Source organism: Macaca mulatta, chromosome 9, assembly GCF_049350105.2.
Source record: "Macaca mulatta isolate MMU2019108-1 chromosome 9, T2T-MMU8v2.0, whole genome shotgun sequence".
NCBI lineage: Eukaryota > Metazoa > Chordata > Mammalia > Primates > Cercopithecidae > Macaca > Macaca mulatta.
The window spans coordinates 1,548,156-1,574,128 of NC_133414.1; the positions used below are offsets into that span (position 1 = coordinate 1,548,156).

Genomic DNA, 25,973 nt, shown 5'->3' on the forward strand with positions numbered 1-25,973 from the left:
TAATCCCAGCACTCTGGGAGGCCAAGGCGGGCGGACTGCCTGAGCTCAGGAGGTGGTGACCAGCCTCGGCAACACAGTGAAACCCCATCTCTACTAAAATACAAAAAATTAGCCGTGCATGGCGGCGTGCGCGTGTAGTCCCGGCTACTCGGGAGGCTAAGGCAGGAGAACTGCTTGAATCTGGGAGGCCGAGGTTGCAGTGAGCCGAGATCACACCACTCTACTCCAGCCTGAGCAACAGAGCAAGACTCTGTCTCAAAAAATAACATAACATAACATAACATAACATAAAATATAAAATTGTCCACAATAATAAGTACAAGAAAATCCAACTTGGATATATTATCAGTACAGACTTCATATGCTTATTTCTATTTAAAATTTGTATTAATGAAATAATATTAAATGTGTAAACAAATTAATTAACAATTTTCACAGCAGCTTAGCAAAAAAAAAAAAAAAAAAAAAGGTGGAAATAACACAGAAAGTAGGCTCATGCCTGTAATCCCAACCCTTTGGGAGACCATGGTAGGGAGATCACATGAAGTCAGGAGTTCAAGACCAGCCTGCCCAAGCAGGCTGGTGAAACCCTGTCTCTACTAAAATAAATACAAAAATTCCCAGCTACTCGGGAGGCTGAAGCACAAGAATCACTTGAACCGAGGAGGTGGAGACTGCAGTGAGCTGAGAGCACACCACTATACTCCAGTTTGGGCAACAGAGCAACACTCCACCTCAAAAAAACAAAAACTAATGTAGTATGTTACAATTACTTAAAATAGTCACAAAAACTGCATAAAGATTTTTTAAAAAGACAAAACTGTAGATACTAAAGTTGCAATATGTTTATAAAAATTCACACAACAAACTTTGTAAGTACTTAAAAACAAGAAACTAGAAGAAAATATACCAAAAGACTAACAATGTGTGATTAAGTTTTTTACTTCGTTTCATCTCCCAGAGTCTCAGTTTTTTAAATAACGTATTATTTTTATTACACATCTTAATAAAACATCCAGCTTGCTGATTCCACCAGTTGCTGAGTCCAAGGTCCCCTGTCATCTTTCCTACAGAAAGGGCACTGCTGCCCATGCAGGAGAAGCATCTAAGTCGCTTTGCTGTTGTTTCTCAATACAGATTAATCAAGTGCAATTCCGTGAGCAAATTTTCTTGTGAAACTACACTGTTCAGTCCTGTTCACTAAGACAGTGGTTCTCAATGTGTGGTGTAGGCATAGTCCAGAGACCCAGAAACCCTTCCAGTGGGGCCACAAAGTCAAACCATTCTCAAAATAATGCAAAGATGTTCTTTGCTTTTTTCGCTCTCATTCTCTGGACAAAACCACAGTGGAGTTTTGGTACAGCATCAAAGAACATTCAAAGAATACCCAATATTCATTTGTATGAAATGACTACTAAAATAATGAAATAAATTACCTGAGGCCAGATTTCCTTCACACACTTCAACCAAAATAACACAGTACTAAGAGATGAAATGCAAAAGCAGTAAGAATCCAGCCAAAATTCTATTAAGTCAGACATTAAAGAGATTTACAAAGCATGAAAAGCCAATGCCACTCTTACCACTGAATTATTTTTTGTTTTGGGAAATACTGCTACCTTTCATAAACAATGTTATTTATATTACCTAATGGGTTTGTTATTATTAAAAATGTATATTTCTAATATTAATTGATTCTTGATACCTAACATAGTAAATACAGATAGACATAAACCATACATGGAGACAAACCATATAATAAACTCAAGCTTTTAGACATCTTCAGTAATGTTTAACAGCATAAAGAGGTCCTTAGACCAAACGCTTGAGAATCACTCCACTAATACAAACCCTTAAAACCTAGTTCTCAAGGACAGATGCCCATGTTCATGGATGGAAAGACATACCATGTTTACGGATGGGAAGACATGGTATTTTTAGAATGGCAACAATCCCCAAATTAAGCTACAGATTCAATATAATCCCTATCAAAATTCACTTTTTTGATAAATATTATTTATTTATTTTTGCAGAAATTGCTGAGCTGATCCTAAAATTCCTATGGAAATGCAAGGGACCCAGAATAGCCAAAGCAATCTTGAGAAAGACTAAAATTGAATGACTCACACACTTCCTAATTTCAAATCTTACTACAAAGCTACAGTAATCAAACCAGCATGGTACTAGCATACACCAGACACATAGATCAATCAATACAATAGAAATGAGAGTCCAGAAGAAACCCTTACATTTATAGACAACTGATTTTCCACAAAGGTGTCAAGACCAGTTGAGGGCAAAAGAACAATCTTGTCAACAAATGGTGCTGGGACAACTAAACGTCAACATGAAAATAATGAAGCTGGGCTCCTACCTCAACATACACAAAAATTAAGGCAAAATGAACCAAAGAAGTAAATGTAAAAGCTAAAACAATACGACTTGGAAGGAAACAGCAGTAAATCTTCATAAACTTGTATTAGGTAATGGTTTATTAATTATGACACTAAAAGCATAAACAGCAAGAAAAAAATACACTGGATTTCATCAAAATGAAAAACTTTTGCCCTTCAAATCACACTATCAAGAAAGTGAAAAGGCCGGGCGCGGTGGCTCAAGCCTGTAATCCCAGCACTTTGGGAGGCCGAGACGGGCGGATCACGAGGTCAGGAGATCGAGACCATCCTGGCTAACACGGTGAAACCCCGTCTCTACTAAAAAATACAAAAAACTAGCTGGGCGAGGTGGCGGGCGCCTGTAGTCCCAGCTACTCCGGAGGCTGAGGCAGGAGAATGGCCTAAACCCGGGAGGCGGAGCTTGCAGTGAGCTGAGATCCGGCCACTGCACTCCAGCCTGGGCTACAGAGCAAGACTCCGTCTCAAAAAAAAAAAAAAAAAAAAAAGAAAGTGAAAAGATAACACAAAGAATGGGAAAAAAACATTTGCAAATCATATATCCAATAAGGGACATACATCTAGAATATATAAACAATTCCTAAAACTCAACAATGAGACAAATAACCCAACTTAAAAATTGGCAAATGAGAGCTGGGTGCAGTGGCTCATGCCTGTAATCGCAGCACTTTCAGAGGCCAAGGCAGTCAGATTACTTGAGGTCAGGAGTTCAAGACCAGCCTGGTCAACACAGTGAGACCCGGTCTCTACTAAAAATACAAAAATTAGCCAGGCATGGTAGTGGGTGCCTGTAATCCCAGCTACTTGGGAGGCTGAGGCAGGAGAATCACTTGAACCTGGGAGGCGGAGGTTGCAGTATGCCAAAATCATGCCACTGCACTCCAGCCTGGGCGGCAAAGCGAGGCTCCATCTCAAAAAAAAAAAAAAAAAAAAAAATTGGCAAATGATCCAAATGAACATTTTCCCAAAGATATAAAAATGGCCAGCAAGCACATGAAAAGATCTTCCATAACATTCGTCATGAGGGAAATACAAATCAAAACACAAAATACCGCTTTGAAATGAAATTAAATAAAATGGAGTAAATACAGAAAATTAAAACAAAAATACCACTTGGCATCCACTTGGATGACTATTATCAGAAAGATAGGTAATAGCAAGTGTGGCAAGTACATACAGAAACTACAGTCTTCACACACTGCCGGTACAAATGTAAAACAGAGCAGCCACCAGGGGAAGAAGTCTGGCAGTTTCTCAGTATGTTAAACACAAAGTTACCACACGACCAGTCATCCTACTCCTAGGGATATATCCCAGATAACTGAAAGCATGTATCTGCCTGAAAACCTGTATGTGAATTTTCAAAGCAACATTATTCATAATAGCCGAAAAGTAGAAACAACCCAAGTAACAAACCACTAGGTTAAGAGCCTCCCTTTGGTGCATGTGTCTGGCATAACTCATCGGATTTTCCAATAATAGCAAAAATCATAATTTCAGAACTTGATAATTTCTAAGAAAATCAAAATAAAGAGGCATTTCCTAAACAGCGTGAAATTCTTTTTTGGTACGAAAGGGTAATGTGGAAACACAAATTACTTGTCTCTGAATCAGAAACCTGGAAAGAAAAAGAAAGAGTTTGGTAAGGATTTGGTCAGGATTATTCTAAGTGCTTTCTCCACATGTTACCAAATCGACTTAATTCTGTTAATTAGGTTCCATGCCTATTTAGCAGAGCAAGAAACTAAGATCGGGGATAACTCAAAGTCACAAAGCTAGTAAGTTCAGTGAGGCTATATCAATGCACACATAATTTTGCTATTCAACTATGCATGCTTGGAGATCATTTAAGTGCTATAGGCAATTCACTCTATCAATCCCTGCGTGTGGGTGCATGTTCCACCCTAACACCACCTCAGAGAAGTGCACCTACAGTTTCCCTAGCTCGTCTTCATTCCTTCTTCCCTTTTACGGTAATAATCACTGCACCAATGTACAGATCATGATTTTAGTATGTAAAGATAAGCATCTTTTTTCTTACAATATGGTACTTAAATATAAGCCAAATACTTATCTTTTTATACATCAAAAACAGTGATTTGATTTAATGCCAGAATAAAACTGGTATTGGATCAATTACATCAGTGATAACATTAAATATATTGTACCTTACACGGGGATCTTCAAGCATATGGATAATTTTTGCATTATGGGTTGACCTTAGAATAGACATTTCCCATGAGAGTGCACTGTATGGGAGCCAAATATAAAACCTCTCCTGAATCTAAAAACAGTGTTCTGAAGTCAGGACCTCCCTACTTACAACAGACTACTCCCTGTTCTACCTGCCGTGTTCTGCACGTTCTACTCCCTTTTCTTGGAACACAGGTGTCCCTGTGGCCTGTGTTCTTATCTACAGCACACAGTGATACTGAGAACAGGACAGAGATACATATCCTACCAATGATATATTACAACTTACCTTGATATCTTCCTTTTGTTAGAAACATTCAAATACATGCAGTTTTACTACGGTGTTGTCTAAGTACTCCATTTCTTTGTAAAGTTTGCTAAGTTATCTTCTAACTCTAATTGTCTATGATTAGGAGCAATGAGTTAAGGGATGGCACATGAGCAGAGATGGACAGAACAAGATGCTCCTAGACAGACATGTGTTCCAAGAATTCCAATATAATTAAGACCATTTTACAAAAATTAGTAATATTCAACTAGATAAGTAAATAGAAATTTACCTAAATAAGGAAAAAGGGCTGTTAAGAACTTTAGAGATTGCCTTAATTACGTACTATATAATCTCCTTGGGAATCAATTAGAAAAAGTCAAAATGTGTTACTTTCAATGTCCAAACATAATTTGTAGAAAACAGTTTACCATCCAGACTTTGATCCCTTTAAAGCTACATAAATTGATCAGGAAAAAAAAAAAAAAGATCACAGAAGCTAAATCAAATCATTAAAAGCACAGCACAATCATGGCTGGGCACAGTGGCTCACGCCTATAATTCCAGCACTTTGAGAGGCCAAGGCGGGTGGATCATCTGAAGTCAGGAGTTTGAGACAAGCCTTGCTAACATGATGAAACCCCAAAATACAAAACTTAACCATAATGGTGGCATGCGCCTGTAATCTCAGCTAATGGGGAGGCTGAGGCAGGAGAATTGCTTGAACCTGGGAGGAAGAGGTTGCAGTGAGCCAAGATCGCGCCATCGCGTTCCAGCCTGGGCAACAAGAGCAAAACTCGGTCTCAAAAATAAAAAATAAACATAATAAAAAGCACAGTCATAGCATTCTAGGATCAGAAAGAAGAATGTCTTTTTTTTTTTTTTTTTTTTTTTTTTGAGGTAGGGTCTCACTTTTTCACCCATGCTGGAGTGCAGTGGCCCAATCTCAGTTCATTGCAGCCTCGGCCTTCTGGGTCCAAGTGATCCTCCTGCTTCAGCTCCCCAGGTAGCTGAAACTACAGAAGCATGCCACAAAGCCTGGCTAAAAAAGGATATATTTCCTTTTTTTTTTTTTGAGAAGGAGTCTCACTGTGTTGCCCAGGCTGGAGTGCAGTGGCACAATCTCGGCTCACTGCAACCCCTGCCTCCCGGGTTCAAGCAATTCTCCTGCCTCAGCCTCCTGAGTAGCTGGGACTACAGGCACGCACTACCATGCCTGTCTAATTTTTGTATTTTTACAGAGATGGTGTTTCACCACACTGGCCAGGCTGGTCTCGAACTCCTGAACTTGTGATCCGCCCGCCTCAGTCTCCCAAAATGCTGGGATTACAGGTGTGAGCCACCAGCACCTGGCCTCTTTTTTTTTTTTGCAGGCTGGAATCTCAGCTAACTGCAACCTCCGCCTCCTGGGTTCAAGCAATTCTCCTGCCTCAGTCTCACAAGTAGCTGGGATTACAGTGGGATTACAGGCTCCTGCCACCACGCCCAACTAATTTTTTGTATTGTTAGTAGAGACGCGGTTTCACCATGTTGGCCAGGCTGGTCTCAAACTCCTGGCCTCGTGATCTGCCTGCCTCGGCCTCCCAAAGTGCTGGGATTACAGAAGTGAGCCAACACGCCCAGCAGAAGGATGTATTTCTTAATAGAAACTTTCATTATGATTTCCACATGTCCATATCTAAATAGAGAAGTGCAGAAAATAAAATATAATAGGAATTATAGTTCTTCACTCATCTGCCTTGTGCTGTTGGTTGGATGATATAGATATCTCACAGCTGCCAGCACCACTCTGTAATATTTGAAATGCATTCTTATCTTACAACAGAATAATTTGAGAACACCTTAGGCCAGATTATTCTGTTCCTTCCATGTACCTTATACAGATCATATACTCAAGTGAATCTGTAAGCTTGAATAGTGGGAACATTTACAGAGCAACAGACTGCTGTTTCCAACAAAACTGTTATTTTAGTCTTTTGGTTTTTTTTCAAGATTCAGTGTCTCTATGATATTCTTTTCATTTCATGTTCTTATAGTAAACACGTCACTCAAAGATACTGACGGATAAAAGAAATGTGTCCAATCTCAGTAGAGCAGTTGTTAATTATACATTTAAACTGGCACTCAGCACTGGAGTATTCCTAAGGAGATGCTGCCAATAAATTTCAAGATTAATTTTGTAAAATTTCCTTTATAAGTGTACATCAGTGCTTCTACTGAAAAAGTCAGCAGTGAGAAAATGTGAGTTTTATTTATAGTTTGAGTTGGTTCTGCTCCTAAGAAGGACATAATCAGACACGAGATACAAAAACATTTTTCAGCAAGATCTGACTGGAAAAGTACCTACATGGGAAGACCATCAAATAATATACTTTCAAAATCTTCCCGTTTTTAAATTTAGAACATATCTACTAAGTCGACACACACAGAAAAGGAAAACAGTCCCCTCCACTGTTAAGGCCTGTGACTGGGTCTACGACATTATCTTCTGGAGAGTACAATCTTTTGAAAAGACCATTTTAGCTAGGATTCTTACTAAAACATAATACAAAACCACCACCAAAATTGGAGTTTAGATCATCTCATTCTCTGGCTAGGAGAGCATTTTACTCATTAAACCTTTGACAAACTCAAAAACCACCACTCTAATACTTTGTTATAAAGAAGCTTGAATAAAATACCTAAACCAAATGCACAGAACATTGTTTTGCACAAGCCCTAAGCTGCAGCAGTGCAAATCATGGCCCTCAGAGTACCACTTCTTGCTTTTATTCTGTGCTGTACCTTTTCCAGTAAAGAGCTTCTTAGGAAGGGTTTCCACATCTTTTCACACACTTTCACAAGGGGAAAAGCAAATGGAAAAGTTGACAACTACATTAGGAGTATCTTTTTAGGACACAAGCTTAGCTAATTTACACAGCTTCCTTGTCAAGTACTGGACTACCAGGAAGCACCATAACCAAAATCTGCAGTCAGAGCAGGCCACCGCTGCAGCATGTTCACTTCATTTAACTTCAAGTTGAAGCAGAAACATAAATTTTTTTTTTTTTTTTTTTTTTTTTAAAGACAGTGTCACTCTGTTGCCCAGGCTGGAGTGCAATGGCGCCATCTCAGCTCAATGCAACCTCCGCCTCCCAGGTTCAAGTGATTCTCCTGCCTCAGCCTCCCAAGTACCTAGGAGTACAGGTGTGCACCACCATGCTCAGCTAATTTTTGTATTTTTAGTAGAGACAGGGTTTCACCATATTGGCCAGGCTGGTCTCAACCTCCTGACCTCAAGTGATCTGCCCACTTCGGCCTCAAAAAGTGCTGGAATTACCGGTGTGAGCCACTGTGCCCAGCCTAAAATCTTTTTAATATAGATGTTAAATTACCTGGTTGAAAAGCTAGTTGCCTCTTTTGTCCAGTCTGTTTAGAATATATTCTAACCTCCATTTTTCTGTCCATCAGCATTTTATTCCATTAGAAATTACTTCTCATGTTGAGAAGGTCAACCTGGACAAGCAAGATTCAACCTAACCTGGCAGGATGTGTGCTGGATGCCCAAGAAGCCTCTCCTGACTTGCTAGTGTCCCCTACTTCCACTCTTCCACATCCTTCAGACCCACCTGCTCACCGCTGCACTCCTGCTCACCCCTACTTCCACTCTTCCACATCCTTCAGACCCACCTGCTCACCGCTGCACTCCTGCTCACCCCTACTTCCACTCTTCCACATCCTTCAGACCCACCTGCTCACCGCTGCACTCCTGCTCACCCCTACTTCCACTCTTCCACATCCTTCAGACCCACCTGCTCACCGCTGCACTCCTGCTCACCCCTACTTCCACTCTTCCACATCCTTCAGACCCACCTGCTCACCGCTGCACTCCTGCTCACCCCTACTTCCACTCTTCCACATCCTTCAGACCCACCTGCTCACTGCTGCCCTCCTGCTCACTTATGCCATCTCTCAGCCATGGACTGATCTCACAGATGGCGAACAAAGTATACCCAGAGTCCATAGAAGGCAAAGGCAACTTCTTGATGTTTCACATGCAATCTTACCTTTTGGACAAGGAGCAGAACTGCCTGATTCAATCTTTTATAATTTACTTTTACCTTAAGGAATTGCATATATAAACTTATCTTACTGCACAGCTTTAATTCCATTTTGAATATGTATTTTCTTGAGATTATTGATAGTCTCCATAAAAATCTTTGCTTCCTCTCATTTACATCTGAAAACAAAACAAAAAAAAATGCCGATGGACAAACACAGTAGCATTGGTATACACCTGAACTGAGGAAAAGCCAGAATTGGCAGCACAGCACGCAGGGCCTTCCCTGTCAGGAATGCACCTTGTAGAGTACACCACTTCACTCTGCTGGGCGGAAAAGGTCTCTCTCCACCTCATCCTTCCAGCGGATCCTGCATTTCTTCAAGGAATACAGATCATATTCTACTGAGCTTTCCAATTCATCATCACAAAACTACAGTTTTCAACTGAAAATACATAATACTTAAAGAGTAAGATGGGGCAGTGGTGAGCAAACTCATTTTTTAGAGTGGCAAAATGTCAGAGCTGGGAAGCAGTTCGGAGCTGCTTTAATCCTGTGCTGCTCAAATAGGAAGGCATACTTGTTCCTAAGAATGAGTCAGAGAACCATACCCAGAAGGTACCCAACTCTTCTATGGGGAAAAAAGCACATTCCAATTTTTAGAACATACAATGCTGGATGTCTTGAAATGATACATAAATTGATTTAGTTTAAAAAAAAAAACTTGACACTCAACACTGACAGAAAACAAGCTGAGCCGCACTAATCTGAAAATCTGAAATCTGAAATCCTCCAAAATCTAAAACTTTTTGAGCACCAACATGACATCACAAGTGAAAAATTCTGATGTTTCTTCTCACCTACAAAAATAAAACATATTCCAAGAACAATGGTGCATAACTGTAGTCCTAGCTACTTAGGGAGCTGAGGCAAGAGGATTCCTTGAGCTCAGGGGTTCAAAACCAACATGGGCAGCATAGCGAGACTCTGTGCCCTAAAAGATAAAACAGGCCGAGTGCGGTGGCTCACACCTGTAATCCCAGCACTATGGGAGGCCAAGAAAGGAAGATCACTGGAGCTCAGGAGTTTGAGACCAGCCTGGACAACACAGTGAAACACTGTCTCTATAAAAAATAAAAAAATTAGTCAAGCATGGTGACATGTGCCTGTAGTCCCGGCCACTTGGGAGGCTAAGGCAAGAGGATCACTTGAGCCCGGGGGGGCGGGGGGGGAGCATTAAGCTGAGATCATGCCACTGCACTCCAGCCTGGGCAACAGAGGAAGACTCTGTCTCAAAATAAAATAAAGTAAAATAAAAAAATAAAATAAATACGTAAAACACAGTGTACAGTGACCTTTTAATCACAACACAGTATCGTAGGTAGAGACTGAAGTCTGCTGCTGCTGTTATCTGATGGCTGATTCAGGTACTATGGCGATATTACTGGACTGGTTAGTTACCTGAGCACATCATTTCCTCACTGTATTAATGCTATGTCATGTTCTTTACTGCTGAGTACTCCCATGTGAGCAAGGATAAGAAGATGACTGCCACTTGGTAGCATATAAATCCAGAGCCAGGCACGATGGTGACATTAAGCAACCAGACTGTCCACATGGGTGGATGGGATGGTGACATCTTTGCTTTCTGATGGTTCAATGTACAGACCTCATTTCATGCTAAAATTACTTAAAACATTGTATAAAATTACCTTCAGGCTATGTGTATAAGGTGTGTAAGAAACAATTCTGTGTTTAGGATCCCATCCCCAAGATACCTCATCATGTATATGCAAATATCCCAAACTCCAAATATAACTGAAATATAAACACTTCTGGCCGCAAGCATTTCAAGTAAGGGATACTCAACCTATAGTTATAAAAAGGTCTTCCTCAAGTTATTAACACAGCCCTGGAGGCATTACCTAAAGTCTTATTATCTGAACATGCAAATTACCTTCCTTAATAATTAAATGCCATTTAACAGTGTTGTAAGTGGTGATAAAATACACCTTATTTAACATACGCATTAATGTGAAGTCTTCCTTTCTTGAATTTAATATTCCTAATAGATACGTACTTCTTAGCACTTCAGTGAAAGGGAAATATTCCATAACAATTATAACAATCCCATATAGCTCTTGAAAATCACACCTCAGAAAGTCAAGACAAGGAATCTAACTAGAGCAGACATAAGACACTTGACCAAAGTTAGGATCCTATCTTCATTAGTCTAGATCCCATTTACTCCTGTCTTTGCAATTATGCTCTTTTTTTCCGTTACGTTCTACCCTTCCCTGTCACTGTTTCAACAGCTTACTCTGTCGCAAAAGAAAGAAAGTGAAGGTGGGGAGGGGAGGAGCTGAGGAACAGGGAAGGAGGGCAGAATCAATGGGACTGGCCTCCTGCTGAGGAGGCAGCTCTCAACTGTTTCTATCTCCAACCTCCCAGAAAACGTTCCTTCTACAAGCACCAGCCTCCTGCTTGCTGCTGGACAGGGAGGGCCTCTCAGCACAGTGGAACAGACCAGTCTTTCCCTTGAAGCCCACTCTACCCTCTTCTACTCCCTCACCTGCTTTCTCAGCCTCTTGGGAATGCTCTTCTGCACTAGGTAGGGCAAAAGAGCTTTTGCCCTGTGCAATCAGAAGAAATAGTAAATCAAATGGGCAATTATAAAGATGAATACATATTTAGCTATTTTATACATCTTCATTCATGTGGGCCTTTTTCTGAGACTTAGTCAATTAGATATTCTTTCTTTCTCACATAAACCATATCCATAATGCATCAACAAAGATTTTCATTGCTTTTTAAAGTGCAGCTGAGACCGGAAAACACTCTGAACAGTACAACGCTTCTATGACCAAAGTTTTCAAATGAGTAACTGCTTTTACACTCGTTCAATGATCAATTTATATTAATTAAATCACACAGATGCATGAATGAGTACAATCGATGAACAAGTTTGGAAGCTAACCTGGCTTTGGTAAGCACACAACTCCACTGGTGGGAAGAGGGAACAGCCTTGCTGAGGAGAAGCCAGCCCCAGTGTGGTGCAACCCACAGGTATGCACGGATCCACAGACAGTGTTGATCCTGGTGACAGGCCACGGTATGTGTGCAAAGGAGTCTACCTCCTTGTCTCCTTGAGTTATGCTCCTGTGCTCCCAGTTTCTCCTGGCTTCCGTTCACAACCATATGCTCCGTTGCAGCACAAAATTATCTAAGCGAATGCCCAGTGAACATCTTATGATCCTACAGACTTCTTAAAATCAATTCCCCACTTCTCATTTAAAACAAATACGAACTGATAACCAATCTCTCTTATTGAAGGACATATCATTGACTCAGGTGCCCAAGGCAGAAACTTGCAAACACAGCCTTAACTTCTTCTCAAGTAAGTTTCTTCATGAAACTGTTCAGAAAACCACCATCTTAACTGAATTACTACCCAGTTTCTTAAACCCTTCCTCCCACCTCCCTGAACTCCAGATTCTTCCAGAGACTGCCCTCCCAAAAGCGAGGGACTCGCAATTGAAACCTTCTGACAGGCTGCACCAGGATAAAGTGAAAAGAACCACAGCTACTGAGATGCTCTCCCATCCTCCCACAAAGCCTGGGTTAGTTATTCTATGTACTCCTGCACACCTTTACACCTGGGAATACAGCATATCAAATTACCATCCTCACTCAAAACACTCAAGTTTTATCACTGGGAGGTCAGAAATCTGTCTACCCTGTTCACCGCTGTATTCCTAACACAGTACCTAAACGAGTAAAATCTCAGTAAATACATTAATAATTTATTACCTTGCGGCAACAAATGTGGGAAAAATTAACTAGCATTTAAAATATAAAGCCCAGAAAATGGGATGAGTCCAAAGAACGGCCACTGCTGGTGCACATTCCAAACGGTGTAACAAGGGAAAAGGCAGTACTCACAGCTGAGGGCAAAATTACTTTGAGTTAATTTTCATTTTATTTTATTCTCTAGACTTTGTATATGCATACATGTAGGTCCATTTAAGTGTGCACTTGGGATCTAAACATACAAAAGAGTTAAATACAAAGTGATGACATTAAAATTTTTATTATCAAAACAACAAATCACTAAAAAAGTTCCCAAGTGGCAAACACATACTAAAACAATTATTTGTATTGGATGTGAGATTGTAAAATATATCTATTTGGTCTTCCTCCCATTTCGTGGCATACAATTCCTAAATTCCCTGGAATCTCCACAGTAATAAACGTCTTTTTGTGCACTAATGATATGACTGGGCTGGCAGTCCTAAGGCAGTTTCAGGATGGGAACTAGTCACCAGAAAGACCGAGCCAGAATTAGACGGTTGGGACTTTCAGCCCATTCCCAATCTCCAGGTAGGGGAAACTGGCAGAAGGTTAAGTTGATCATCAATGGCCAATGATTTAAGCAATCATGCCTATGTAATGGAGTTTCCATAAAAACCCTAGGCTGGGCATGATGGCTCACGCCTGTAATCCTAGCACTTTGGGAGGCTGAGGCGGGAGCATCACTTGAGGTTAGAAGTTCAAGACCAGCCTGGCCAACATGGTGAAACCCCATCTCTACTAAAACTACAAAAATCAGCCGGGCGTGGTGGCAGGCACCTGTAATCCCAGCTACTCGGGAGGCTGAGGCAGGAGAATCACTTGAACCTGGGAGGCGGACGTTGCAGTGAGACTGGGCCGAGATCATGCCACTGCACTCCAGCCTGGGTGACAGAGCAAGACTCCATTCCAAAAAAAAAGAACTAGGTTTGTGGAGCTTCCAGACAGCTCAACACGTGGAGGTTGTTAAAGGGTGGCAGCCCAAAGAGGGCATGGGAGCCCCTTGCTCTTTTCCCACACCTTGCCCTATACATCTCGTCATCTGCATCCTTTGTAATATCCTTCAAAATAAATCAGGAAACATGTTTTCCTTATTTCTGTGAATCAGTCAAGCAAAGTAATGGAACCCAAAGAGGGGCCATGGGGATCCTGAAGTATAACTGGTTCCTCAGAAGCATGGGTGAACAACCTGTGGCGTGGAAGTGGCATCAGAAGGGGCAGTCTTGTAGGACTGAGCCCCCATCCTGTGGGACCTGATACTATCTCCAGTAGAGGGCTGAGATCAAAGGGGAGGGTGCCCCGCTGGTGCCTGCTGTAGAACTGATTGGTTGCTGGTGGGGAGAAATCCCCGCACGCTTCTTGGTGACCACCGGTCACAGAATTCTTCTGGGTTGATTGTTGTGATGTGAGAGCAGAGGAAAAACTGTTTTTTCTTCAGGAGGGAAAGGTCAAAAAATCCTTTTCAAAATCTACTGAAAGCTATGATACAGAATTCAGAAGTTCCAGGACTCCGCCAAGTTCATCTACAAACAAGAAAAGGAAACGTCAAGGAATGCAGGCTGCAGCATGGCGAGGGGGGGGCGGGGGGGCGTCCCCTGACAGGTGGTGAGGGCCCCACCTCTCCTCCTTCGGGGGACACCCGAAGCAGATACCACAGTGCCTGGCACACAGCATGTGTTACACAGCAGAGCCAAACGGCAGGCCTGGGAGCTATGAAATTCCAAGTTGCGGACAGGGGCGGTGGCTCACACCTGTAATCCCAGCACTTTGGGAGGCCGAGGTGGGTAGATCGTGAGGTCAGGAGATCGAGACCATTCTGGCTAACATGGTGAAACCCCGTCTCTACTAAAAATACAAAAAATTAGCCGGGCGTGGTGGCGGGCACCTGTAGTCCCAGCTACTCGGGAGGCTGAGGCAGGAGAACGGCGTGAACCCGGGAGGTGGAGCTTGCAGTGAGCCAAGATTGTGCCACTGCCCTCCAGCCTGGGCGACAGAGCAAGACTCTGTCTCATAAAGAAAAATAAATAAATAAATAAATTCCAAGTTGCTCAGAGAGTCAAAGTCACTGATTCCAAGCACAGAATCCAACAACAATCTTCAAATATTAGGCATTACACCTGCAGATGAGAACTGTTTCCCAGACAACAATATAAACTGTTTAATATTAAAATATGATGAATGTCCCCTAAAACTGTTACTTACAAAAGTGATACTACTTTTTAAAAAAGAGACCAGGCGCAGTGGCACATGTCTGTAATCCCAGAACTGTGGGAGGCCGAGGCAGGTGGATCACCTGAGGTCATGAGTTCGAGACCAGCCTGGCCAACGTGGTGAAACCTCGTCTCTACTAATAAAGTATAAAAATTAGCCAGGCATGGTGGTGGGATCCTGTAATCCCAGCTACTCGGGAGGCTGAGGCTGGAGAATCACTTGAACCCGGGAAGCAGAGGCTGCAGTGAGCTGAGATTGCGCCACTGCACTCCAGCCGGGGTAACAAGAACAAAACTCCGTCTCAAAAAAAAAAAAAAAGAATTTAAGTTCAAAGATTTTTTTTTTAATCTTACTTTGGTTTACTATTCCAAATGACAATTACCTAAGACATAGCAGTACCATCTCCATTCTATAAATAAACTGTATTACAACTATAGGTCAGTTATGGTTATATGCCTACTTCAATAGACAATGTGACTGAGAAAAGAAAAATAGCTCAGAGCAGTTGAGCTATGTGAGGTATGCAGGCCCAGAGAGCCATGAGTGTGGGACTTCTGTCATGCTTCCCACCCCAGATCCATGTTGAGCACAATTGTTTAAAGTCATTTTGTTCCTGACTGGCTGCCTTACCCTTATCTTCATGTTCCTGAAATCTATGACAACAATGAACAATGTACAGCCAATCAAGAGCTTATGTTATTTTGATGTACGTTTATTGTAAACAACTCAGGAACTGCCTTTTTTCCCTTTAAAAATTTACTTCCAACTTCTGCTAATGGGGTGTATACTCAGAGCAACCTGAATCCACACACCTGGGCTGCAATCCTCAGGCTTGGTCCAAATCAACTCTACTTATATTAATTTTGCCTCAGCTTCTTCCTTTTAGGCTGACATACCTGATGTAGACAGCAGGATTCAGAATGTCTCCCCTCAATCAACTGGTTTTTCTGAGCGCGGCGCTGGGAACCAGTGTGACACTCTCCACTTCAGAGGTCTCCTGAAACTGGAACTCCCATTCTTTGGCTGAACATCTAGACTTTACTTGGACTGTTTTTCAAATTCCCTCTTTCCTTTAAGAGTTAGGGCTTTGCTATCTTTGGACAAGAGATTTGGGTAAAGAGGTCCGCAGACAACTGCCTTCTTTCTGCCTCTGCCTCAGGGCCAGGATTTCGGGTCAAGGTTTTTCCACCTCTGCCTCACGCAGAGGTTTGGGATGAAGGACTGGCAGATACTGGTGGTCACATTTTACAGAGCATGCTTTTAAGATTGCAGCTGTTTTCTATAATTTGAAAATAAAGACTTAGCCTTTCATTTGTGACCAACTCCTGTTAGTTCCCAAATGAAAAGTGCACAACCTTTTTGCTCCTGCAGATAGGTATGAGGGTCTACTCCCACGTACCTTGCTTGAGCACTCCCCTGACACCTGGCAGTTAGGGACAGTCAAAGACACATCGCACTTAGACCCTAAACACATTCCCAGCCTTTTGTCACTTTTCAAAAGTTAGTAAATTATACAAAATTGGACTTCACAATCTGAGCACTCTTTGTAGAAACATCAGCTGGATATATGCGCACTTATGGGGCACTCTCTTACAGATATTTAGAAAGTGGAGCCACCTAACACAGGACAGTTGTAAGCAGCAGTAGCCAAAATGAGGATCCTTTGAAGTGTCTAAAATAATTAATTTGTGTACCTAATTGGGGCAAAAGTTGGCTTTAGAACCAGAGAAACTAAATGGGAAACCTACTTTATGTTTCTGCTGAAATGTGATCATAAGATTTGAAAAGATTCTTTTTCAGAGTTCTATGGTCAGAAGTATAAAAAGCTGATACTTTGGCCATTGTTTTTTTTGGAAGGAAGAAAAAATGTCTTTCTGCTTTTTCCTCTTTTGGATCCTGTTTCTGGGAATTCTTTTCAGTCAACTGAAACTCATCTTAAAATGTGTTTGATCCCTGTTTGATTCCAATCTTGTTGGTATGATTTTTGCAGAGGAAAATACAAAACTTCATTTGCCTTTCAGAAAGCTTAAGATCTCCCTAAAATGCTCCTCTAAGACTTGTTCTTCTGTTTCCTTCCACACTTCTACTCCTCCTTCCTTTTGCTGTATTTGATACATGACGAAATCTAGAGGAGACTTCTTATGACTCTGAGACCCTCTTAGGAACACAGAAAGAGGCAACACTCACCTGCTTTGGCAGGGGGGCTTGTTTTCGTTACAGAGTCTGAAGAGTTGTGAGTAGTTTCCTCTCAGGTCTAAAGCTCTGCTCCCTTTTGCATTGTCCAATTTCGTTGGTTTTGGGGGGCTTTAGGGATTACTTTACACTGTGAGAGAGCGCCTGACTTGTGTGTGTGCGAGGGAGGACAGCTCACTGGTGAAAGCTGCGGTTTGGGAAGTGGCTGAGTGAATAGTTGTTACTGCAGGATGGCTACTCTTTATACATTTAGACAGATGCAGTTTGAACAGTTGGAGGTTATAAGTGCTCACCACCAAGTGATAAGATTCCCATATGGGATGGGCTTGTCACAGTGGGCTGACTGGGCCACTCACCAGCCTTGAGGGAATGTCCTTGCAGTGAGAAGCACTGTGGAAGCTCTGCGTGGCACACGTTAAGGCGTTTCCCTCCTTTGGGGGACCCAAGGTTCAGTGTATTAATAAAAGTGGAATCCTTGATTTTTAAAGATCTATATCAAGGGTGTCCTATCTTTGGCTTCCCTGGGCCACAGTGATCTTGGGCCACACATAAAATACACTAACACTAACCATAGCTGATGAGATGCTTAAAAACAGAGAGAGAGAGAGAGAGAGAGAGAGAGAGAGAGAGAGAGAGAGAGAGAGAGAAGAAAAAGAAAAAAATCAGAAAAAAAAAATCTCATAATGTTTTAAGAACATTTACGAATTTGTGTTGGGCTACATTCAAAGCCATCTTAGGCCGAGGGTAGGACAGGCTTGATCTAGATGCTCTGCCTTTCATCTGCTTTTCAAATTTAAGTATTAGGCCCTAGAAACTGCAAATGCTTTTTTCCACTCATTAAAGTAATCTAATCAAGAAACATCTAGGTTGGAGGACCACCTATCTAACCAGACTGCTCTCCAATACATGACTTTCTATGGCCGAGCGCACTGGCTCACACCTGTAATCTCAGCACTTTGGGAGGCTGAGGCAGGCAGATCCCCTGAGCTCAAGAGGTCAAAACCAGCCTGGGCAACATGGAGAAATCTCGTCTTGACAAAAAAAAAAAAAAAACACAAAAAAAGAAAAAATTAGCGGGGCATGGTGGTGCACGCCTGTGGTCCTAGCTACTCGGGAGGCTAAGGTAGAAGGATCACTTGAACCTGGGAGGCAGAGGTTGCAGAGGTCACTGCACTCCAACCTGAATGACAAGTGGGACCCCGTCAAAAACAAAAACACCAAATATGACTTTCTGACATTTAGCTAGCTATCCTGAACCTCTTTACAAAAGAAACTGACACCTCTATGGGCATCTCCCTTCCTGTACTCAAGCCACTATAAACTTTTACAATGAAAAAAACATTGGCTTAAGGTTCACAGAGCAAACCTTACCTTTGTTTAATGTTTTTCCCTGGCAATTCCTGACTATCCCTTTTTGATTCAACAAATAATAGTGTTTAGATCTAAGTTCTCTGCCTTTGGGATGTAAGTTTTCACCTGAGAGTCATGTCTTCGGAAGTGAAAATTTAGGGTTGCCTAGCAATCTGAGTTGTTTAGGGTAATGGAACAGATAATTAAGAGACTGGTAGTCTAAAAGGGGGGAATTATTTTCACTAGCAAATGAAAAAATCTTATAAAACTATAAGATCTGCTTCTGTTAGTGCATCTGCATGTCTTTGCTTTTATGTATCATGTATATATAATATTTCACTACAAAAGTATATGAAAGACCTCTAATTAACCAGCTTAAAGAAAACACAAGTGCTTAAATCAAATATTTTATCAGACAAATAGAAACTCAAAAGTCTTTTAGTTCATGACTTGGGTAAATCCTTGGTAAATAAAGATTAGTTTGTTGGTTTAATGAAAGGAGCTGTGTCTTCTCATCAGCAAATACTCATTCATTTAACTCTAGGGTTTCACAGGCTGTAGAAAGGATTAACAAAGAAATAACTTGAGATGATGGCTAGCTTTGTTTAATGAGCTATTCAAGCAGAATAACTGTTAAGAATGAATAAATTAGGGCCAGGTGCAGTGGCTCACACTTCTAATCCCATCACTTTGGGAGGCAGAGGCAGGTGAATCACTTGAGGTCAGGAATTCGAGAACAGCCGGGCCAATACAGTGAAACCCCGTCTCTACTAAAAATACAAAAATTAGCTGGGCATGGCGGCACGTGCCTGTAGTCCCAGCTACCCGGGAGGCTGAGGTGGGAGGATCACTTGAACCCAGGAGGCGGACGTTGCAGTGAGCTGAGATCAAGCCACTGCACTCCAGCCTGGGTGATAGAGCAAGGCTGCGTCTCAAAAAAATAAATAAATAAATAAATTAGATGAATGTAAATTAGATATTTATAAACAAACTTTTCATAGTTTCACAAACCTTTTTCAAAATTTTAATCTAAAAGCCATGTTATGTTAATTAACAGATAATCATAAAATACCTATGTCATTTATAGGATACAGAAAAGTTAAATATATTTAGGTCTCTTATAAACAAAAATTGAGGAAATACTAAGAAATTGTTTTCATGTGGTATAAAACAGTTCAAAATTACTTCCTGGGTTTTTCACTGGAAATCTGAGTTACTGAGAGGTAAACTGTAGTTAATATACGTAATTAAAACTATTAGGTGTAAGAAACAATTTTATATACAGAGTATATTTTAAAAGATGTAAGGAAAGTTGAAAAGAGAAAGTAATTGTTTTTCCCTTTTACACAAGAGATTTTTGCATGGTCAAATGATAAGGGGGAAAGGAAATTAAGTTTTTCTCTTAAGGTAAAATGCCAGTATAAAAAAGAAAGGTAGGTTGCAGTGAGCTGAGACTGTGCCACTGCACTCCAGCCTGGACTACAGAGGGAGACTCAGCCAAAAAAAAAAAAAAAAAAAAAAAAATCACATCGGGCGTGGTGGCTCACGCCTGTAATCCCAGCACTTTGGGAGGCCAAGGTGGGTGGATCACAAGGTCAGGAGTTCAAGACCAGCCTGACCAACATGGTGAAACCCTGTCTCTATTAAAAATACAAAAATTAGCTGGGCATAGCAACGTGTGTCTGTAATCCCAGCTACTCAGGAGGCTGAAGCAAAAGAACTGCTTGAACCAGGACCCGGAAGGCGGACGTTGCAGTGAGCCGAGATCATGCCACTGCACTCTCCAGCCTGGGCTACAGAGGTAGACTCGCTGCTCCCCCGCTAAAAAAAAAAAAAAAAAAAAAAAAAAAAAAGAGGTATAGGTCAAAACCAGCTTAAGCAAGTTGTAGAACCTTTGCAGAAGATTAATCTTGTGAAAAAAATATTGCGTATAATCAAGCTGGCTAAATTAGAAGAGATTTAATTTTGCTAAAACTGAACATTACTATACAACATACACTAATGCAGGGCCAGAGACTGGGCCCCTGTGTCAGAACAGCAGACTTTTCCTGGAGCACTGGTCTGCTCTTTAATAAAAAATTTAAGTTGTCGTAAAAATTTATGGAAATTTTATCTTGCATGGTCCAAGCTGATTGAGATCTGATGGACAGCTCCATTAAAACAGCTTTATATTTAGGAGGCTGAGATGGAAGGATCACTTGAGCCCATGAGTTTGAGGCTGCAGTGAGCTATGATCACACCACTACACTCCAGCCTGGGCAACAGAGCAGACCGTCTCCAGAAAAAAAAATAAACAAATAAAGGCTCTAGCATTGATAATATACTGATGCAAAGGTAAAATTTATTTTTCTCTTTTGAACAAGATGTTCATATAATACTAATGATGATAACAAAAGACTTTTGTTCACCTTTTGAATAAGCTGCAAAACAAGAAAAAGATTCTGTTGATCTCGTGCTGTCTTTGTCAGGTCATTTGATTGTTTAGAAAACTGAGTATCAAAAAAGAGTAAAGGTTTTTGCATTTTTGGCCGGGCGCGGTGGCTCACACCTATAATCCCAGCACTCTGGGAGGCCAAGGCGGGGGATCACGAGGTCAGGAGATTGAGACCATCCTGGCTAACACGCTGAAACCCCATCTCTACTGAAAATACAAAAAATTAGCCAGGCGCGGTGGCAGGCGCCTGCAGTCCCAGCTACTCGGGAGGCTGAGGCAGGAGAATGGTGTGAACCCGGGAGGCGGAGGTTGCAGTGAGCCGAGATCGCACTACTGCATTCCAGCCTGGGCGACAGAGCGAGACTCCGCCTCAAAAAGACAAAAAAAGGGTTTTTGTTTTCTGAAATCTTTCAATTATCTGGCTAAATAACTAGTATTTTACAGCAACCTGTGATCCTATTTTGAACAAGAGTTTTAAACCTTTAATGTTTCACATATTTCCCAAAATCAACTTTCAAATTCTAAAATTAAGTCTTTTCCAAAAGGAATCCCCTGAAAGTCTGAGAGAGACCTATTAGGCTTAATTTGTATGTTAAAATTGTATGTGAAGCTTTGTCAAATAAGAAATGATGTTTAACTTTGGGTTATATTTGAGTGCATGTTATTAATATGTGTTCCAAAATTACATGAGATTTCTGAAACCCTGATGTGTCTTGGTATGTCAGACATAATTATGGTTAATTATGTTAAATTGTTGTATGTCACAAAAATAATGAAATTTCTTGTAAATTGTGTCTTTAACTGTAGCTACTCTAAGTCTTTTGGCATCCGCAGATAACTACTGTTCTACTTTGACTCTTCTCAAAAAGCAGTTTACACTTGGCTACGGTCAAAATTTTGCTGTTTCTTCAAGGGAATTCATAGAAAATAATTCTTTTTTTTTTTTAAGAGACAAGGTCTCAGCCGGTCGCGGTGGCTCACGCCTGTAATCCCATCACTTTGGGAGGCCAAAGCAGGCAGATCACCTGAGGTCGGGAGTTCGAGACCAGCCTGACCAACATGGAGAAACCCCATCTCTACTAAAAATACAAAATTAGCCGGGCATGGTGGCACATGCCTGTAATCCCAGATACTTGGGAGGCCACGGCAGGAGAATCACTTGAACCTGGGAGGTAGAGGTTGCGGTGAGCTGAGATCATGCCATGGCACTCCAGCCTGGGCAACAAGAGTGAAACTCTGTCTCAAAAAAATAAAGAAAGAAAGAGACAAGGTCTTGCTGTGCTGTGCAGGCTAGAGTGCAGGCACCTTCTAACTCACTACAACCTCCAACTCCTGGACTTCTGTGGTCCTCCCACCTCAGCCTCACTAGAAGCACATGCCACAACACCTGGCTACTTTTTCAATTTTTTGTAGAATGGGTGTCTTGCTATGTTGGCCAGGGTGGTCTTGAACTCAAGGCCTCAAGCAATCCTCACTTCTTGGCCTCCTAAAGTGCTGAGATTATAGCCATGAGCCACTATGTCTGGTGGTAAGTACTCTTGAATACAAGTTTCTGATAATTTTGGAGATCATATCATTGGACTAAGTAAAAACTTTCAGAACTCTAATAAACTGTTGGGTTCATGAAGATTGCTAACTCTGTATATCAAGCAGAATAAAACTTAATTACATAGGACTGAAATTACAGATAACTGAAATGATTTTTACGACATTTTGTTCGAAACATTGCTGATTCTTTTCTTTTCATGTTTTGTTTTCCCAAGTCAAGGAAGCTTTTTCTTTCATTTATAGCTTGTAGCAAATGGGTAAAACATAACTTTATGAGCAAAACTGAAACATTTGCCTTTCTACCTGATTTCTCCAAAATGCGTAAACTAGTCATAGTATCCTTATTTTATGACAGTCTAATTATACGCGTTTTAAGCTCCATAAAAACCAGTTTAATTGGCTCAAGCCTGTAATCCCAGCACTTTGGGAGGCCGAGACGGGCGGATCACGAGGTCAGGAGATCGAGACCATCCTGGGTAACACAGTGAAACCCCGTCTCTACTAAAAATACAAAAACTTAGCCGGGCGAGGTGGCAGGCGCCTGCAGTCCCAGCTACTCGGGAGGCTGAGGCAGGAGAATGGCGTGAACCCGGGAGGCGGAGCTTGCAGTGAGCTGAGATCCGGCCACTGCACTCCAGCCTAGGCGACAGAGCGAGACTCCGTCTCAAAAAAAAAAAAACAAAAAAAAAAACCAGTTTATTGTAACAGGACACAATTGAAGACACTGGCTATTCTACCGACGCTCTTGACTGGAACGGTGTATTTTAAAGTATGACCAGACTGGTTTAAAGAACTGAGGTTGACTATGTAGAGCCAATAAGAAGCCTGTTGGAAAGACCAGCCTGGTACCTTGTTTACACAGCTCCTTTACAAGGTTCCTGATGTAGAGCAGTAAAAGAATCTTACTTTCTGAAATGCCCAGGAACCTCAAGATATTTTGTGACCTCAAGAAGAGAGGAAGTCACCCAATTCATGTATTACCAGCATAGTCCTTGGCTTGGCTTCCTAGCCTTGAGGGTTTAGAGTTGAATCCAAAATTCCTTATGAAAGTTCCAGCAAAGATAACAAAGAAACTATATGGCCAATCATTATTCTTGTTGTATTTTATGCAAATAATCAGCCCAAGGACAATACTAAAACTTATTTTGCAAGTAAGCTGGTCCTCCTAAGATTTACATCTTTGGTAAAAATGGGGACTAGAGAGAGGAAAAATTATGCTTCCCAAGAAAACTACAGTACCCATGTTATTAGATTCCAGCCTTGACCATTGTGTGTGTGTGTGTGTTTGAGTTTTTATTGTTTTCCTACAATTTGGACTGAATCCCCAATGTAACAGGATTTTTACTATGTATCTTATTGTTTTACCTCTAAGAAAACCAAAAGCATGAAATTCAAAGACTACAGAAGATTTAACAAGCAACGACAGTTACACAAATCAGTGACTTGACTGAGGACTGAGAATGAACCTTCCCAGCACCGTCATACATCATTCCATCATAAAAATCCACTTGTAACTGCTGCTAATCAGAATGTGTATACATACACACACACACATATATACACACACACATATACATATACATATACATATACATATACATATACTCAGAGCAACTTGGTCTATGCTCCTGGGTTGCAATCATCAAGCTTGGCCCAAATAAACTCTTTACTCAGCTTCTTCATTTTAGGTCAACACTAACATCACAAAGAAAGTTTCAGACAGGCCAGGGATGATGGCACATGCCTGTAATTCCACTGCTTTTGAAGGCCAAGGCAGGAGGAATGCTTGAGCCCAGGAGTTTGAGACCAGCCTGTTCAACAAGACAAAAACCCATCCCTACAAAAAAATACAAAAATTAGCCAGGTGTGTGGCACGTGCCTGTAGTCCCAGCTACTTGGGAGGCTAAGGAGGGAGGACCGCTTGAGACTGGGAGGTCAAGGCTGCAATAAGCCAAGATCACACCACTGCACTCCAGCCTGGGCAACAGAGTGAGACCATCTCCAAAAAAAAAAAAAAAAAAAAAAAAAGGTTTCAGGCAAACTATAAGAATGAGCCACTGAAAACTGCCATCAGTTCCAATGATTCTGAATTACTGTTCAGAAAGGTAGTTAACTTTTCTTGATCTTGTAGTGTAGGACATCTCTAGCTTCAAAGATAACCACGATGAAAATTACTATTAATACTTTCTGTTTAACAGTAATTATTAAACTATTAAATATTTAAACAATTAAGTTATTAAACTATTAAATACAGGGCCTGTATCTCTGATGCTGAACTATGATGTGTGACTTAAGCCCCCAAATATATCATGTTATTTGGATCCAAGGTGCTGCACAGAACACTGACCCTTTCTAAGAGTTGGGTATTACTTGCAACAGGCTTATAAGCAAGAAGCTAGAAATCCCATTTTCTGTTCTTCCTGTATTGGATGATGTAAAGCAAACTGTCACCAAGACTCAGTTTCCCAAACAGTAAAACAAGTGTTCTGTCTGAAGAATAAATGGGGGGGAAAAAAGGCAGGGGGCTTTCAATCCTCTGAATCACAAGTCCAATACATTGTTGAGGGTGGGAGTTGTTGCAATTTGCAGTAGTTTCTTAAGAATGTAAGAAAGCTGTGTGAAAGATCCTGACACACACCACAGTTGCCTGAGGACAGTAAACCAAAGGCCAGGAGAGCTCACAGCAAGTCACATTATCTCTAGTGTGAGTTCCTCTACACAAAGGTGACAGGTATGGACACAGGTGTTGAAGTTGGATCCGAGCCTGCACACAGACTCCTGTGTTAACAGCGTGGACGTTAAAATTAACAACTCTCTCTGAATGCTTTAGGAAGAAAACCATTCAATTTACATGAGTTTGTCTTAGACTATTTCTCAAAGATGAACTGTAAGCTGCAGTCTGATTACATGATACAAACTGGAGCTTGTTAACTAGAACACCAATTAGCACCTCCCTATTTGGATTAAGGTTAATGGATTATCTAAAATGACAAAACACTTAATTTTCCTGGAGTAAATATATTTCAATCTTTTAAAGAGCACAGTCTAATAACTGCTTTAAAAATCTACCTCAAAAAGTTAAAACACTTATTTAAATTATCTAACATATATATCTAACATAACAATGCTTTCACCAATTTCTTTTGATATACTACAGCGCAGGGTACGCCTTAATAGCGACCACAGTGAACTCTGCAATTACAGCGCAAAGGGATGCTGGACTTAAAGAGGAGACTCGTTACAGTCCTACTTTCGTCACCAACTAGCCAGCTGTATCTCTAATTAATTTTACCTCACGGGCTTCAGTTTCTGAGTCTGTAGAGATCTAAAATCCTAAGACTGCAACTGCAATATTACACTGTTTTTCTGACAGTTATTTTCACAAACTAGTTACAAAATCTCAGTTGACAAAATAACATAGAACAAAACTCAAAGTCTTAGAATATAAACGTCCTACTTCGAAAGTACTATTT

General features: G+C 41.1%; 1 protein-coding gene across 6 annotated transcripts in view; it reads right to left on the reverse strand.

Annotated features, from left to right (window-relative positions):
• LARP4B (La ribonucleoprotein 4B) overlaps positions 1 to 25,973 on the reverse strand; it is a 125,176-nt gene that overhangs the window by 86,685 nt on the left and 12,518 nt on the right. For 2 of the 6 annotated variants that reach the window (XM_015146336.3, XM_077945459.1), the window contains exon 2: positions 8,922 to 9,094. The exons of the other annotated variants lie outside the window; for them this stretch is intronic. In XM_015146336.3, the coding sequence (XP_015001822.3) occupies positions 8,922 to 9,026 (105 nt within the window). In that variant the 5' untranslated portion in view covers positions 9,027 to 9,094. The remainder of the gene's footprint in view (positions 1 to 8,921; positions 9,095 to 25,973) is intronic. 6 annotated transcript variants of the gene reach the window in all.